At 33.7% G+C, this 18,441-nt stretch overlaps 1 protein-coding gene across 1 annotated transcript in view; it reads right to left on the reverse strand.

The window, feature by feature from the left end:
• Positions 1-1,337: 1,337 nt before the first annotated feature.
• LOC106466956 (ceramide glucosyltransferase-like) overlaps positions 1,338-18,441 on the reverse strand; it is a 40,679-nt gene continuing 23,575 nt past the window's right edge. Inside the window, exons 6-9 of the mRNA XM_013927272.2 lie at positions 15,839-16,017; positions 14,740-14,826; positions 10,397-10,586; positions 1,338-5,113 (exon numbers count right to left, since the gene is read on the reverse strand). Of these exons, the coding sequence (XP_013782726.1) occupies positions 4,940-5,113; positions 10,397-10,586; positions 14,740-14,826; positions 15,839-16,017 (630 nt within the window). The 3' untranslated portion in view covers positions 1,338-4,939. The remainder of the gene's footprint in view (positions 5,114-10,396; positions 10,587-14,739; positions 14,827-15,838; positions 16,018-18,441) is intronic.

Below are 18,441 nucleotides of genomic sequence, written 5' to 3' on the forward strand. Positions count from 1 at the left end.
TTGACAAGTAAAATAGTTACCCATTTTCTATTTTTAATTTTTTTTTTGAAATTTAACTTCGGTGCCTAAAACTTACTTTTCAATTACTATGGTTAAAATGAAATGTGTGTTACCGCACTAATCGACTATTATGCACGCACTAATCGAATATTGGTTATAAAAACATTTAAGCGCACTAAACGAAAACGCATTAATCGAGAGATCTCTGTACTTCAATTTACAAAAAACAGTTTATTTGTTTGTAGTTCAGCCCAAAGGCTACCTGTGCTCTACCCACCACGGGTATAGAAACCCGGTTTTTAGCAGCGCAAGTTCCCAGACATACCGCTCTCCCACTGTAGGGCAACTACAACAGGATGAATAAGTTCACAGTATGAATTAATGTTATTGACGTAATTCCAACAGAATGTACATTTATTGCAAGAACTTCGAGTAAAAGGACTGACGGATGTATCCCAACCATGCTATGTTCATTGCCGTCTCTCGTTTAATACTATGGCTCTTATGTTATGTTAGGTTTAACTGGTGTTAATCTAATACTGAAATTATACAAACATCGAACAAGCGATTACTTGATTAACATTTCGGCAATCCCCCCCCCCCCCCCAGTGGCACAGCGGGGTGTCTGCGGACTTCCAACGCTAGAATCCGGGTTTCGATACCCCTAGTGGGCAGAGCACAGATAGCCTATTGTGTAGCTTTGTGCTTAACTTCAAACAACAGCAGCATCTCCTGCGACCATTATGAAATACACAGACGTCCTAAAACGTTACACGATTAAACTATTTTAATCAACTGTAGTAGCTGGTTTTATAATGTCAATGGACAAAGATTTAACATAACAATGTTTTGGGGCATATTCGCCCATCTTGGCTGTCCCATCCTCTAAACTAAAACTATTAATAAACAAATTTAAAAAACCAACCCTTATCATTCATATACTTATCAAGCTTTCTCTTAAACTCACATAAATGTACTGTCTTCACAACATCCAAAGGCCAACTTTAAAATTGCCTTAGCTGAAGATGACCCCTACCCTGCCAAAATTTGTATTCTCTAGTCCTAAAATGAAACTAAAATTCAGTTATACATACATTACCATCTTGTAATTTTAATAAATTTATAAAACATTAATTGAACTGGTACGAGTAAGAATTTTACTACGTGTATTTGTCATAGTACAAGTTTTAGGGCACAGCATTTAGTCTTGCTTTCAGATTCTACAAAGCATATTCTGTTCTAATTAAACTCATTGAAACAAAAATCACAGATCTAAATGAGTGATTATATGAAAGACAACGAAAAGTTCACAATGAAAATAAATCTTTATTTGCCAGAATGACTAAGTTGGAGACATGTCAGTGAACCAAACAGTGTTTGTGCTTAACAATTAGGGGAAAAAAAAAAACCTCATAGAACTGAGGTCTTCATAAATATTTATATTTTTACCTTCACTTAAACAAATCACAATGCCTAAGAACATAGAAAGATACAATGTTACATGCTTTTCACAATATTAAAGATGCACCATTGACTACAGCTATGAGAACACGTTTGTACAAAAAAAAGTATCTTAAGCTACCAATTTTTTTCTCTACAACAAAACAATTTTTCAGATTAATACTGCCATCAATTTGTACTATGTATCAGAAATGAAGCTGATATCTTCGGAATTACACCCCCACCCCTCCATATTCATAATGAATGAGATTCTGTTGTATTTTTAACCAGGGACAAGTCACTGGCCATTTCATATGATAGTTGAATAACCACAATAGTTAGTGAAAGTAAAAATTGAAATATCAATGGAATACTTTGTTAAAATAGCAAGATGAAGGTGTAAGGTGTGGTTGCTAAGTTACTTGGCTCAATGGTAACCCTTAATAAAACAAAATTTCTGAAGAGCTTCATACCTGATAATTACAAAAGCAGAAATACATGAGCAGAGAAGTCTGTGTTAAAATATAAGATTAGCTCAAATAATACTATTGTATCAACGAGTGAAGAAAACCACCGTATGAAAAGCAAGCAAAATCCTCTAACATTTACTTGAGTAGTGAAACAAAGATAATGAATCATATTTTAGGAATATTATACTCAACACAATACAAGCAATGTTAACATAACATGGACTCTTGACTCATCATTCTTCTTTGTCTAAGACACTGGGGATCATCATCTTTAAAACACATGTTGGTAATTATGATTAAAACCAAGTGCAGGGTTGGAGCTTGTTACAACAGTGCACCGCAAAATGATCACCATGAACCTGAATATTAAATAAGATCAAAACATACAGACTTAGAATTAATGGAAATCAATCATTATCACAGCTCTTAGTGTCTTGTACACAAAATGATGGAATGCAAACAGAAATGTCAACTTCAGGCACAACGTTTACTCAAGACTGCCAGTATTTCTATTTACCACCTCTGCCATTCACAGTCAAGATCAAAATGGATAATACTTAGTTACCAAGTGCAAACAACACTCATAAATAATATCAAAATAAATGGAAAAAATAGCAGTAGTTTCACACTGTTAAAGAAATCAAGTTTTTGTTTAAATAACTTTTCTTTTAATGCATAATACTAATGCTCAATGTGTTTATTTTTGACAACTTTACCAATCAGACTTCAATTCTACTTTATTTTAATTTATATTGAAAAGAAAAAAATATATGGAATTTAGTGGAAGAGAAAAGAATAGCCAAATGCGAAAGGAAATTAAATATATGTTACCTGAATGTTCAAATCTATTTAAGTCAAAATTTCTAAGTATCTTTTTCTAATCACTAAAGAGCCACATGTACTTCATAAACACAACGTTTTAATTTGAAGCAAAATAATAGAAGCTAAAAAGAAGTGATGGATATGATTCTATATTCTTGTTTGTTTTACAACTCTTAACAAATAAAAAGGATCACCTGGTTACGAGACTGACACAATCTTTATAAAGAGAATGATTTTAAAAAGATCGATGTGAATCCTAGTTAGTGTTCTTTGTGGACAGACCAATTTCTTCTGAAGCTTATGAAAAAGATTCATCCAGTGATGAGTATGATACCTTTGTTTTTTATAAACATTGAATAAACCTTAGTGGTTTTACGTGAAGTATGTCTAGGAAATCTTTAAATAACAAGTATGGTTCAACAGACTGCTACTGTTTATCAACACAATGTCATCTAAAACACAATGGAGGAATTAATGGTCCTATACACTACATGTTAGCATATTATTTTAACAATACACTAATTCTATTCACAGTTGCAGGTTAAGATATTCCAGTAACAAACACTGGTCCTCTTAACTGTTGTAATTTACAAAACACTTATTTCACAGCACAAAGACTACCTTTATAATGGTTAGTAGTCCTGTTTATAAACACAATGACTTTTTCTAACTAAAATTAATTATTCAGACTTTTCATAAATGACAGTTACCTCTGGATATAAACTGGAGGTTCATATAGGAGCAAAGCAGTACCTAATTTTACTATCTAATGACTAAACACACACACAAAACAGAGGTGATGTAAACAAGTTCAGAAAAGAAATCCTCATATACTCCAAGTGACTTTTTTAGCCATGTTCAATGTACACTAACTCAATAACATGCTTAGTATAAAAACTATTATATTTCGTTTTCCTAATAACAAGCCAAATTTGTCAAGTTTACAAATTCTCTAATTTCTTCCCACTTTTCAACTAAATAACATAAAAAACCTGATTTATCTTATATTTTAATTAATACTATTAATACAATTCAAATAAAATTGAGTTGTGAATTATCTGTTGAATCACTAATTTTCACTTATATCTTGCACTTTATAAATACCACAACAGTATTTCACTATGATCAAAATAAGCATCACTGAAAAGTACTCAGCAAACTGTGAACTGTTGAATTAGTATCTGAACTCATTTGTCAATCTATACAAATATTAAGCACTTAGTTTTTTTTAGGAAGAGTATTAGTTTAAAATAATGATTTAAAGTTTCTGTTTTTAATGATAATATTTTACACTATCAACTTAAGAAAGTTGATTAGAACATCAGAAGTTCATGATAGGGCAAGGATGTGTTAAAACCTGCCAGTAGGGTAAACTCAGCCAGACATCCTGAAAAATGTACTTGTAAATTGACTGTTCTAGATTCTGAAAGACCCATTTTATTTGCATGGGATTGTCTTTAATCCTAAAAATAAATTATTTCTAAGCAAAAAAAGTAACTTAACAAAACATAATAATAAAATGTTTCATACATTATTTTTTTGTTTGAATATTAGACATCAAAAGCTTTGAAATACAAAACTAGAAAACATTGAAAGTCTTATGTTGTGGCAAAATACTTGTTTACCTCTAGTTTTTCTTGTAGTTTCAAAACACACTTACTGACTATTACCAATTACCAACATGAACAATGCTATGAGAGATATCTACAAGATGGGTTGCAACATTGCTGTAAGAACTTAACATTTTTCTTCAATATTACAGCTATATCCATCAAACTTACTGTAGCTACGTTTCTTACTTTAATGGCTTATTACGCATGATAATTAGAAGAAAAAACATTCTAAGCAACTTATGTCCGGCTAAAAAACAGAACTATGTAATGAAAACAATTTATGTACTAGTCCTTCTGATTATCATTAAACACCTATTTAGTTTTTTTTTCTTAATACAAACATTAAGTAAATTATTACATCAAACCTACTAATTTTCAATTTCATGGTCAATGATTCCAATTCAATGTAGAACCATGATGATAAATTCATTAAGTTGAGTATATACATTTTCAGAAGTAAAAAAAAGTTGAGTTTTGGATTAAACGAAAAGTAGGATAAACACCCACAAGATACTTAAGTTAGTTCAAAGACAAATTGTATATATATACATTGGTTTACTTTTTTAATGAGCCAAACCAAAAATAATATAGAGGCTATAACTTGGACTTGATTTCTTCTGCTACTCCTCCCCATCGAAGCTTATAGGTTCCAGTTCGCCACCGAATGGTTGGGTCAAACAAAGCTTTCAAATAGAGATAAAGAGCTGAGCTCTCACGAAATATCCAAGCCACTACAAAATCTCCTTTACTAAAAGGGAGAGATCCATTCTGTGAAATAATAATAACAATAATATTGTTAATTGTTTTTTCTAATACAAAATATTATTGTATTAATTGTAACCTCAAAAAAACAACCTTGGAGAGCCATTTTTTTAATATTTCTAAACTTTTAACTATAAAATTCTTCTTAGTCAAATATAACCATTATTATGGAAAAAAACACGAAAAAAGGATGGTCAAAATACTGGATTTAAACAAACTTTCGTGGAAAAATTTACTAAATGATTTTGAAATTAAGTTATAATTTTTCAGTCAATTTGCAACTTTCTTAAAGCACCTCAAAGTGTAATCCAGTGTTTTAGAGCAGACATTTAGCTTTGTTATATTACTATTTTAGGGCCTAATATAGTGAGTTTGGGAACATTTAAGATCACAGTATTCCCAAACTAGTACTGCAAAAAATGTCTCAAAAAGTCATTCTAGTTGTTAGGAGAATTTCTCGCCCGAATATGAATCTAAAAATTTCTTGCACTCTAAAATGTAGTTTTGTGGGAAACAGTGTGTGTGTGTTGATTATTTATATGGTGTCTCTTAAGTAAATATTTCCAGATTTGGATGTAGGGCATCAAACTTAAATTAAGTCCAACTTCACTAATTTGATAAAGAATGCTTTATTTCTTACCACTGTGGTATAGGAATATACCACAAGTTTCTTCTTTCTGTACTGCTATTTGTTTGGAATTTATTCTTGTCCTGTAATGTTCAGGTTTTCACACAACATGTGGTCAGGATACCGTAATGTTCAGATTTTCACACAACATGTGGTCAGGATACCGTAATGTTCAGGTTTTCACACAACATGTGGTCAGGATACCGTAATGTTCAGATTTTCACACAACATTAAATTGATCTTGTTTCAAGCTACCTTTGTTCCCTTTATCATTTTCAAAATTAGTAATACCTGTTACCACCGTTGGTGAATATTGCTTAAGGGGAGTTGATAGCAGCATCCTTCAATAGTTATACAGATAACAGATAAAGACCGCAGCCCCATCTATGTGGGATGAGAATGAGGAGGTTTTTATCAACCACTTTGAGAACTCTTGCTATAAACGGTTATTTTTCTAGCTAGTCGAAACCAAGATCAGACTTGGAATAATGCTAACTAAACAAGTAGTTTGTACCTTCAAAAAAACAACTGCCTACTATGTGACGAGTAACTATAGACCAGGGTTTCCCAAACCTTTTTTTGAGTTATCTACCCCTTGGAGAACTTATTTTAAAATATTATTTTAAATTAATATTTTTTAAGAAGCATAAAATAAAACAAGTAATTAAATTAAATTTTATTTTTCATTACTGTGTGAATTTATTCACTGTGGAAGATTCAGGAAAAGGAACAAATGTAATTCGCTTGCTGTTGCTACCTGCACCATTGCTACTAGGCGTAGGACAGTTAGTTGCATAGGCCAATCTTACCCTAGGGGCCATTTTTGACCCCCTATTCAGTCTCATTGACTCTAAACACACACACAGTTTTGGTTTGAGTGTATAATAAATATTGGTTTCACAGTATTCTACACTTTGTAGACTTTTTTACACTAATCCTTAACATTAACTAAGCTGGTACAAGTTCAGCATTGTTTCACAATTTCGTATCTTGATCAAATCTCCTGTTTGACAGACCTATCCAATAAGAATTTTAGTTCACCTGAGAATTCCACACTATTAATTAATTTCTCATGGTGAGGAAAACGATTATGTTATGTTTGAAAATTGCTTACTGTGTTAACAAACAATATGTATTAAAATAAAATGACATGAAAAAAACATAACCAAAGAAAGTTATTTTGGAGCCTTTACATGCTTTGAAATAATTAAAACCTTTTTAAAATCTTAGAAAATTGTAATAATTAAGTGTTTATTTGATGATGACGTTTTTTTACATAACTTGCTGAATGCCAGCACAGAAAATGAAAGTTTTTAAACTAACAGAATAATTCCTTCAAGAAGTGATGATGCTCTTCATGAAGAAAATGCCAATCTAACTTTGATACTGTAATAATTTATGTACTCTTAACCAAATAGACATAATAGGCTTCCAATCTTTCAAAAGGTTAATGTATAAAAACTCCAAGAACTTGAATTAGGTAAGTACACATTACTTGATTAATAAGAATAATCTATAAAAAAACCTAAGTATCATTTTATGTCATTCTTAACAACTCATCTCTACTGCCTTATAAGGATGTATCTTACAAATAATTGTCTCTAATATGAAAACGTAAATTTAATACTCATCATAACACTTTATTACAATCAATGAATAACTAAAACTACATGTAAAATAAACTAATAAACTCACTAATTAAGTACAAAATGACTATAAAGTTACAATTTAGGGTGTTATAAGCAAGGGGTTGCATAAAGTAACATACACTTTAACAAAATTAAGTGTGCATATACTTGTCCAGAGTTTGGATATTTTTCCACCTGTGGTGCCACTCGTGTCGTGTAAAGTAATATGTGATATTGTTTCTCCGTAAGTAAGTTTACAGAGCTGTCAGTTTGCCTACAAAAATGTCTGTGAACAGTTTTCTCCAACATTTTAAAGCATATGAGAAGTTTTTCTATAGCAATAAATGTAATGCAGGGGTGATTTTTAAACAGCTCTTGCCATGACAGAGGTGTTTATAGAGGCCCAACTAGTCCAAAGGCCTTGTTCAGTAAGTGTTATCAGATGAGGCAATCCCATCAAGAATGAAGTATTCATCAAGTTGCCAGGTCTACTGGTCAACCACAGCAAACTATGAAGAAGGAGATGAGCAACACAGTAAAGCTGTTTCCATACAACATTGGAAGACATAAGAACTGCTTCCTGCTGACCCAGAGAATCAGTTAAACTTTGCATTGAAGTTCAGTATCTGTGTTCAAGTGGATGACAATTGACATGAGAAAATTTTATGGAAAGATGAAGCCACACCTACAGTCATATAAACACCCACAACTGCATTATCTTGGGTGAGACCAATTCACGTGCATTTGTATAAAAAGCCCCTTCAAGACCCAAAGGCAACCGTGTGGGTTGGATTCACCAACAGTGTAATAATTGTTTTTTTTTAAATCAGGAGCACGCAGATTTTGGTTTAGGAACTATTATGGTCACTGGTGCACATTATATCAACATGTTAGCTAACTTAGCATTATCTGCCCTACACGAGAGGGGCGGTCCATCAAGACAATGTCTTCTTTAAAAAGGATGCACCACCATGTTACCATGTTGTTGGTGAAAAAATGATCAGTATGGGATATTTGTACATTTGTTCACCACAGTCACTAGATATCATACCCATGAGCTTCTGATATATGGACTATCTGAAGACATTAGTGTGCTATGACCATCCACTTATAACTGTTGATATTAAAAACTGCATTCAGCATGACACACGATACCCCAAAGTAGTCAGATGCACAGACCTGCAAACAATGTGTAACCATATCTGTTATTTAACCCTCTCTCTATGGGCTCAGTGGATTACACTGACCTTGTGACCCCAAAGTAACCATTAGTTTCTATAATATAACTTTTAACATGTTTTTTCATCTCCATGAAATTTGGCAAGCTTTCAGTAAACATTACAAGTCTTTTGTACATAAAAATCAGGAGTTTTAATTAAGTATTATTACAAAAAAAGTTGTCCATGAATATATATGGAGTTGGAGTGAAGTAATTTTCATTCTAAAATTAAAAATATTTTTCTTCATCTGAAAATTATCAAATTTTATTTGCATAGTCTCTAAAACCTCCTAAATAAATGTCCAAAGTTTTTCAGTAAAACTTTATATTTTAGCTGTATTTTCTCTACCCTAACTCTATATGCATTCGGTCAATTTGACCAACCTTGTAACCACAAAAAAAACAAAAACAAGATAAATCTAACCTGTCCTTTATTCTTTTTAGAATGGCTGCCAATAGCAAAGGAAAACTACAAATGTTTATCCTAAATAGCTTAAAGCTCGTAACAGTATACATCTATTTATACTCGTATTTTATTGTTTTACTGCCCTTTGACCCATGTCTAGTTACCGTATTCAATTAAGTGATGCATGAGGTGCTTGGGAGCAAACCTAATGAAGAATTATCATTATTATTTTTAATTATCTTACCTAATTTAATCTTATCTAACCAAGTAAGTTTCTTATTTTTACATTCAAATTACTTTTATAAAAATAAAGAATTTACACGGAAATCAAGATATATAGTACTTACCCATGTCCTCATTTTTTTTTCTAAGAAATTTTTTTATAATGATGGTATACACTAAATAGCTTTTATTTAATATAAATATAAATATATTTTATTTAAATAATGCATTTATTGAACACAGAATAATATAATGCACAAAACAAACAATACCCAATAACTATAAGAAATTATTTGGCTTATTAACTATGTGATAAGAGCCCTTAAAAATTCAGCTAAGCTTGTCAATGTAATTCCCGTGAGAATAAATTTGAAACTGAACAAGGAAGTAAACAATGTCTTCTCCAAGAAACAACGTAATATAATACATCTTTTGACAATTTAAAATTTTGATTTTCTATTGGTTATAAATAATATAGTATATAACATAAGAAAGAGCTATTGACAATTTGTGAAAGACTGAATATAATAGGTGGGTGTGGCAAGTGTGATTTTCAAGTTTATGGCCCCATAGATAAATTAAATAAGATTGAAGGCTATAGTAATATCTATATTATAATGAGTAATTTACATTCAATTCCATACTTCTCAGACGGGTGCAAAATAGATTAGAGAAGACCTAGTAAACAAATGCCATACTAGGGAAGATTAAGGATTTTTAAAAATATTTCCTTTTAAAATTAAGAACTTAAAACTTATATAATATAAAATCATAATAAAGTAGTTTAATCAAAAAGTTGAGATATGCGTACTTTGACCTACCTGTAGTAAGAGGGTTAAATTGGTGGAAGACACTATATGCCACTAACGTGTCACAGTTTGGGACTTATAAGCAATGGAATGCAGGATGTAACTTTATGTTCACTGTGTACTATTTATCAGCACCACTACCACTATAATCAGTTCAATTTTATTAATACATTTTTTTTGTTAGTTTAATCATCCAATCATTGAGTCAGTTATACAAGAACCATTTTCAATAAAACTGAGCTATTTAAGAGAGAAATATGTTCCAAAGAAAAAAAAATAGTTATTTTTTCAATTAAACCTGTATTGTGTATATTATATACTGAATAAAACACCTAATAGATCAAATACTTTCTTCAAACTGGTATTTCAAAGCTTACCTGTATAATACACAGGAGAATCCAATCGAGTAAAAACCAAACTAAAACATGTACTAAATATAATACAAAACAATCCCAGTTGAAAAGGAAGTTTGCTGACCATGCAACAAAAATTCCCAGAAAAAGACATTCAGAAAGTGGTTCGAAAAAGATTGTGTGAGGCACCATAGCAAACCGAAGCTTTCCCCATCTGGAAAATATAACCATTTTATTCTTTATTATACTCATCTGGCTATCGTAATGCAATGGAAAACAAAACAAAGCTTTTAGTTTTAAGATTAAACATTAATTTTTAAATTAAAGAGTTTTTCACGAAAGCTAAAAACTGTTTAATGATGTGGATGTTTTTTGATTAATATACAAAACACAAGAATATCTACATTTACATACCATAATAAAACTAAACAACCACACCAGATTTGGTGATTGTATATTGATGAAATCAAGAGCTAACATTTTACTAACCTCATAATGTATTTCTGATAGATACCTACATCCACACACAGATTAGTTTATCTAGATAAGCACCCTTCAGAAAGTGTCAGTGTGACACCCATTGACAGAGACTTCATAGGAGTACACCCGTGGGAGACTTCATCTCTTCTCAACCAGGTTATATTCTTTGCCCATACAAGAAATGGGAAGAATCATAGTAGCCAAACTCATGTCGCAGAAATCGTCATAATTGGTACGTGGCTGTTCAAGTACTTGTACACAAGTTGTCAGACAGCCAATATGTGTAGTGTGTTTGGGGCTCGTTCAGACCATACCTTGTGTGCTCACCTACTTTTCCATCAGACTCAATGAGTCAAAACTAGCTGTGGGAGGAGGGCACAAGAGATACATCACAGATGTGAATGCAGTGCTCACCTAAACTCTACTATCAGAGTCTATGGGACTTAAACCAGCTGCAGGAGAACACACCTTTAATATATTGTAAGGACCAGTATTGAGTGTTGTCATCTCGAATCTAACGAACAGACAGGGGCTGCAGGTGGACATGCAAGATATAAATATCCATTGGTTTTGTGTAGTGAATACTCATCTCTACTCAACTGAATGGATTTATTGGATAGACAATCTGGAGGAGGAAGGCACTGTTTTATGTAGCATCTGTCCATATGTAATGCATGCACACCTCAACTGTACTGAGCAGGCTTTGGTTGCAGGAGGAGGGCACAGTCACTTACTGTGTGCACACCTCAACTAACAAGGTCATGCTACAGGAGGAAAGCATGTGTGGCATGAGTGAAGTATCATAGTTGTATGAGGGGGTGACCTGCACTACACCAACAGTTTCACCACTGTCCCACTTCTCATCATAATGGCATCTTTGTTCTAGCCCCAGCAGTTAGGTTCCAATCAGTAAGGATTCTCCATCTTATACCACTCCAGCAACTAGAAACCGGTAAGGGTTTTCTCTACTTCATTTGATGAAGGGGAAGTATTCACATGCACAGGGGAGATTTGGAGAATGTGCTGGGAATCCCATCAGTCCTTCAGCCTGGAAAGGCCTTTTACTGGAGACAGTGCAATGGCCAGTAAATGCAAGCCAGAGAAGTGGGTAGATCTCCTGCCTGGTGCTGGAATTTTTCCACAAAATATGTATGGTATAGATTGGACAACAGAGTGAATATATACAAGGATACCCCATCTCACAGTGGACACATGTAGATCCATGACAGATTTTGAGTAAGTATACCTTGGGAGGCAAAACTAGCTACCTGGTAGGATTCTATTTTATAAAAAGGGCCTCATGACAAATAGAATGTGACAAAAGAAAAACTGTCTATGAACATTCACATCCCGAGACAAACATGTCAATAGAGGAGTTGACGGACCCATCCCATAAGGGAAGAGGTTTATGGAAAAAGATGGGCCCCAGAATCGGGACAGATGAAGGCAGGGATACCACTCCTAAAGAGAGAGGTCTGTAATAAAGCACACCTGACAGCCTAACAAGAGTCCAGCTGGGTGTCATTGGTCTCACAGAAAAGAGATAAAAGGAAGGAAAATAGGAGAGAAATACAGTATACCTCTCAAGCAGTCAAAGTCTGAGGAAGAAGGGATCAGTTCAGAAAGAGGAAAAGATAAGTGCAATATAAGAGGGTACAAGAAACATTTAAAGGAACAAAGGTAGTCATAGGACAGAAGTAGAAGGAAACAAGTCAGGAGAGAAAGACAGTACAAAAGCCAGGATGTCAATAGATTGAATGGGGCATGTATGAAATTGTGCAAAACCTCATTAAAATTTCAGTCAGGCAAGGAGTTGGGTGAGGAGAATGAAAGAATACAATGAAGAGAACAGGAGAAGAAACACCTCATAGAAAGGCCATGGATAGGGTCACCCAACAACTAGAACATGCTGAGATTGAGAATCCATCAATAAACAGTCAGGTAAGAAGGATAAAAAGGTGCAGAAAAACCAATGAAGAAAGACCTTATGGTGATAGACAAATATAATCGAATGACAAGAATGTGAAGAAAGTCTGATTGGCCCAATAAGTGACAGACCAGGCAAATTCCATGTGTGAGGGTGGAAAGAGGATATCCCTCTATGAAAAAGGGAAGTGTGAAAAGCAAGAGTGAGAGGGGAATGATGGGAAGAGGAGGGGGAGCAAATATCGGGAGGATCAAAGCTAAGGCAGTCAAAGAGATGCCAATAATAAGACCCAAGGAGAGTAGTGTCACTAGTGCGTAAATTTGAAGTCCAGAAGGAGGAGATGAATAAGGGAATAGGTATAGAGAAAGAGGTAAGACTAGGCCTGACTGAGAATTCAACAACCAGAGCTTAAGGATGAGGAATAGAGAACCATAAGAGAGGAAGCCCAGTGGTGAGAAGTGTGGCAAAATTGTTCAAGATGGACATATCCAAAGAAGGGTAAACCCCATGGAAGATCTGGGGGCATAGAGGCTACTCTGTTGATAGAATACAGAGGCAGTCTGCTACCAAAATGAAATCTCATGGCAAAGGATGTGAACAGGCTCAGAAGTGTATGGTTAATGTCCAAAACCAAAAGGACTGGGGGGGGGAGAATACACTGAAGACATCTCGGTAACAAAATGAAGCCAGACAAATAATAAGTACACAAGAAGAAAAGGATACAGTAAAGAGGAATCAGCCTGACCCAACCATTCCTGACAGCAGGAGAACAAAGTACAGAAGGATACAGCAGAAGTGGAAAAAGCCAAACAGAGAAAGGATTGAATGTCTACGAAGCCATCAGAAGCAATAAGATACATTGTGGAGGAAGGAGAGGAATACAGAAAGGTATAAAGAAAAAGATGAAAAACATAAAAATGAGGAACAAGAAAGGGCTTGGTCCTCAAGCTGGTCAGATAGATACTGATGACTGGAAATTGGAAAAAAAGCTAGGAAAAGAAATCTATAAATCAAGACAAAAGGAGTCACAACCACAAGGGAGATGAGGCATTTGGGCATAGGAAAGGAGTTAGCAGATAAAGGAAACAGTATAAAACCTAATAACTAGTAAAGGAAAAAGACAAGATTAATCCAAGCATCGTGAGTCAGAAATTGAGAAAATAAAAAATAATAAAGAACACAGGCAAGAGAGAGACGGAAAGAGACATACCTGAGAAAGAAATACAGATAGAGATTGAAAGGATAAAGTTGTTTCACAAATGGTAAAGTACTACTGAAAGAAAATCAGGTAAAAGCCTACTAGATTACTCATCATTGAGGAAAAAGAAATTAGTGTGGTAATCCAAAATACGCTGAACAATAACTGTAACAACCCTGAGAGTTAAAGAGCCTCCAAAGGCCACAGCAGAAATAAGGCCTGAATGTGAACAATATCCTACACTCAGGACTAAGTATAAATCATTTTCAGTTCAAAATTAATGATAAAAATTTGAAAGCTTTAGAAACAAAAGCTAAAGAAAATGAGAGATTTGTTAATTAAACAAATCTCAATAAATTGAACAGACATGAATTTAAATACATTTGTGCTCTACAATGCCAAGAAAAAGAATGAAGATTCATGAGTGTAAATGCATAAAAGGGAGTTAGTGAGCATAAAGATGTGTCAGCCTCCTATTGGTGGAGGGCTTTTGTGCAATTCATATAAAATTAGGTGGGAGCTGCCTTAAGGCTAGAGGCATGCAAATCTTAGCAGATATGCTGAGGAAGATCGCTAATCTGTGTGAAGAGGTAAGTTATTGTCTCAGAATTATATCACCATATTAGTCAATACAAATGTTTACAACTGAGAAAGTACTGGCAAAAATTAAAATAACAAAACAAGAAAGAACAGAATAAACAATTTTCTAACCAATCCTTATGTACTGTAAACTAACTTCTCATTATTAAACAAGATACATACCTCGTAATTCGATTTCTAAAGCTACTGATGTCACAGTGTCCCGAGTTTTGCCAAGCTGGCTGAGAACTAATTCTTAACTTCCACCCTCTATAAGAAACGAATAAAGTAAATCTTTTCAAAAGTGATGTAAACAACCCTAACCATTATCTTTATATACTTTTATACACTGAACACATGCACACTGCTCCCGTACTAATGTCAAAACATACTCCTAGTCTGCAGTTTAGGTACTTTCATGTCTATCTATCTCTATGAAGTAATGTTGTCACAAGCAGTTTTGAGAATCTGGTAGAAGCCATTTTTGATGAAATGTGGTATAAGAACACAAGTGAAAAATACATACAGAAAATTTAGTAAAATACTATGTATAACTTCACCAATATAATGTCAATCCATTGGACCTACCTCATACTGCAAATGGGGGCTTAACAGAATGAAGTCAGTAGCCAAATACATGAAGTTCATGTAAATTGAAATTGATTTTTAATGCTACACGTAGCATGGGTGCCTTTGCATTGGACGAATGTTAAGTAATATGGCTCAAAATAATAAAAAGGGATGGTTCACACACACACCCCATTTATAGTAAAACTTTTAAAGCTAGGCATTACTGGTTATCTATGCTAGTACCTATGGTATATTCAGGTAAAACTGACAGGTCCCCTTAATAACAGAGGTCCAAAACAATACTGATTATGAAATAGTACTGAATCTCATAAATGAATTTTATAAAGAAAGATACTGGACACAATGTTAAAAACACAGGTAAACAACCTTTACTTTCATCAAGGAAACGTGTAGTCACTTCTATTGGAGAAGGTAACTTCCTTTCAAGACTGATCAGACCAAGATACTATACTGGATTGATTAAATTCAATATCGCAGGTATCACTTTATTTACACAGAGCAACTAGAGCTACCCATGTTATTTTCATTCAAACATACTTCTACTAACCTGTCAGCAAACAGTATCAATAAACCAAACTTGCTACAATCACCTGTCAGTAGAAAGTGTCAGTGAAGCATACATTTTCTTCTCTTATTACTAATCATCTGTCAAGAGACATCATCAGATTCTCCACCCCCAATTATTACTGACCTGTCAGTAAATGACTTGGCAAAGAAGAAATCCTCTGCTAGGTAATGAGCAAAAGCTTTGATTCCTCCTATTTCATCAAGAGGCTTCTTCCGCATTAATGCTGACATTCCTGTAGGGCAATTGATCCTAAAGAAGTCAGCTGACAGGTAGATACGTGCATGAGATGTACCAAAGAAAACCTAGAAACAGATCACGCATTAAATTTCTAACCTGAAAGATTTTTAAATGAGTTACCTGATAATCTTGATGACTTAACATGTCCTAAGATACTGAATAAGTAAATTTTGATTAGTATTTGTGTTCGTTCACCTCTTATCACACAAAAGGAAACCCAAACATTTCAAATATTAGATGTTAGGATAAACTCAAGAATTCACAGAAGTAGAAAGCTCTATTAACAATTATGTTTGTATACTATCACATTGCTTCGATTAAACATTCAATATTTTTTTTCATTAATTTTAATAGATTTCCTCGGAATTAAACTTTTTTTTTATTTAATAATATTTTGAACAGTTTGAAATGTACAAAATATGAACTTGTATGTTTATAAGTTCATCTCTCAGTTTATGAAATGTATTTAACATCTGAAATTCAATTTTTAAATGTAACTTAAAACTCAAAATATAAGAGAGCTATGATAATGCAATTTTTAACTTGGGCTTACAATAAAAAAAATTTAAAGTTGTCAGTTTGCAATTAGTTTTTGAACAAAATCTTGGAAAATTGATTTGTGCTCTAAAACAATAAATTTTAATCCCCTTTTTCTTTCCTTTGAACCTTAATTTTTTAATATTTCTAAACTCTTAAGTATAAAATTCTTCTTAGTCAAATATAACCATCATTATGGAAAAAAACACGAAACAAGTATGGTCAAAATACTGGATTTAAACAAACTTTCGTGGAAAAATTTACTAAATGATTTTGAAATTAAGTTATAATTTTTCAGTCAATTTGCAACTTTCTTAAAGCACCTCAAAGTGTAATCCAGTGTTTTGGAGCAGACATTTAGCTTAGGGCCTAATATAGTGAGTTTGGGAACATTTAAGATCACAGTATTCCCAAACTAGTACTGCAAAAAATGTCTCAAAAAGTCATTCTAGTTGTTAGGAGAATTTCTTGCCCAAATATGAATCTAAAAATATTTCTTGTACTCTGAAACATTCAAGAAATATTACTAAAATGTAGTTTTGTGGGAAATAGTGTGTGAGAAAGAAATACAGATAGAGATTGAAAGGATAAAGTTGTTTCACAAATGGTAAAGTACTACCGAAAGAAAATTGGGTAAAAGCCTACTAGATTACTCATCATTGAGGAAAAAGAAATTAGTGTGGTAATCCAAAATATGCTGAACAATAGCTGTAACAACCCTGAGAGTTAAAGAGCCTCCAAAGGCCACAGCAGAAATAAGGCCTGAATGTGAACAATATCCTACACTCAGGACTAAGTATAAATCATTGTCAGTTCAAATTAATGATAAAAATTTGAAAGCTTTAGAAACAAAAGCTAAAGAAAATGAGAGATTTGTTAATTAAACAAATTTCAATAAATTGAACAGACATGAATTTAAATACATTTGTGCTCTACAATGCCAAGAAAAAGAATGAAGATTCATAAGTGTAAATGCATAAAAGGGGAGTTAGTGAGCATAAAGATGTGTCAGCCTCCTATTGGTGGAGGGCTTTTGTGCAATTCATATAAAATTAGGTGGGAGCTGCCTTAAGGCTAGAGGCATGCAAATCTTATTAGCAGATATGCTGAGGAAGATCGCTAATCTGTGTGAAGAGGTAAGTTATTGTCTCAGAATTATATCATTATATTAGTCAATACAAATGAACCTTAATTTCTTGTGAGAATTTTTTTAGAGCCAATTACAAAGGAGAGTGAAACATATACACTGAGTGGTCACAAGTAAATAAACACCTAATTTTTTGTCATTTAACTGATTTATGCTAACTAATTTGTGTTCACAGAGCACTATATAAATGAAAATGGTCCCCACACTAATTACCTTTTGCTACAACATGCCTAGAACTCAAGGTTCTCTCGAATTGTCAGATTTTGTTAGAGGAAGGATAGTTGGTCAAGCAGATGGTGGAATAAGTCAGCGGCAAATTTCGCAGAATTGGGAATCACGCTTTCGACAGTCAACAAAATCATTGTGCAGTTCAGAAAACAAGGCAAGGAAACAACTGAGCAGCGTCCGGGTCGTCCTGGTCCATCGGAGAGAACAAAAAGAGCTGTCAAGAGGAGCATCGAAATGGATCCCAGATTAGCGACTGCAGAAGTGACCAAAGTTGGTGGGGTGAGCCCGAAATCTGTTCAACAGATTCTCCACAGATTGGGTTATCGTTGCAGAGCAGCTAGACAGAAGCCCTTATTAAGACCTGCCAACATAGTCAGACGAAAGAAGTGGGCAAGTGATATGATGATCAAGCCTCTGGACTTTTGGAAGACCGTACTGTTCTCAGACGAATCAAGATTCGCTCAATTTTCAGACAGTGGAAGGCTATGGGTCTGGAAAATGCCTCACCAAGAGTTTTGGCTCAATAGATTGCAGCCAACTGTGAAGCATGGTGGTTTCAATGTGATGGTTTGGGGAG

This window comes from Limulus polyphemus, unplaced genomic scaffold (genome assembly GCF_000517525.1).
Source record: "Limulus polyphemus unplaced genomic scaffold, Limulus_polyphemus-2.1.2 Scaffold2438, whole genome shotgun sequence".
NCBI classification, from domain to species: Eukaryota; Metazoa; Arthropoda; class Merostomata; order Xiphosura; family Limulidae; genus Limulus; species Limulus polyphemus.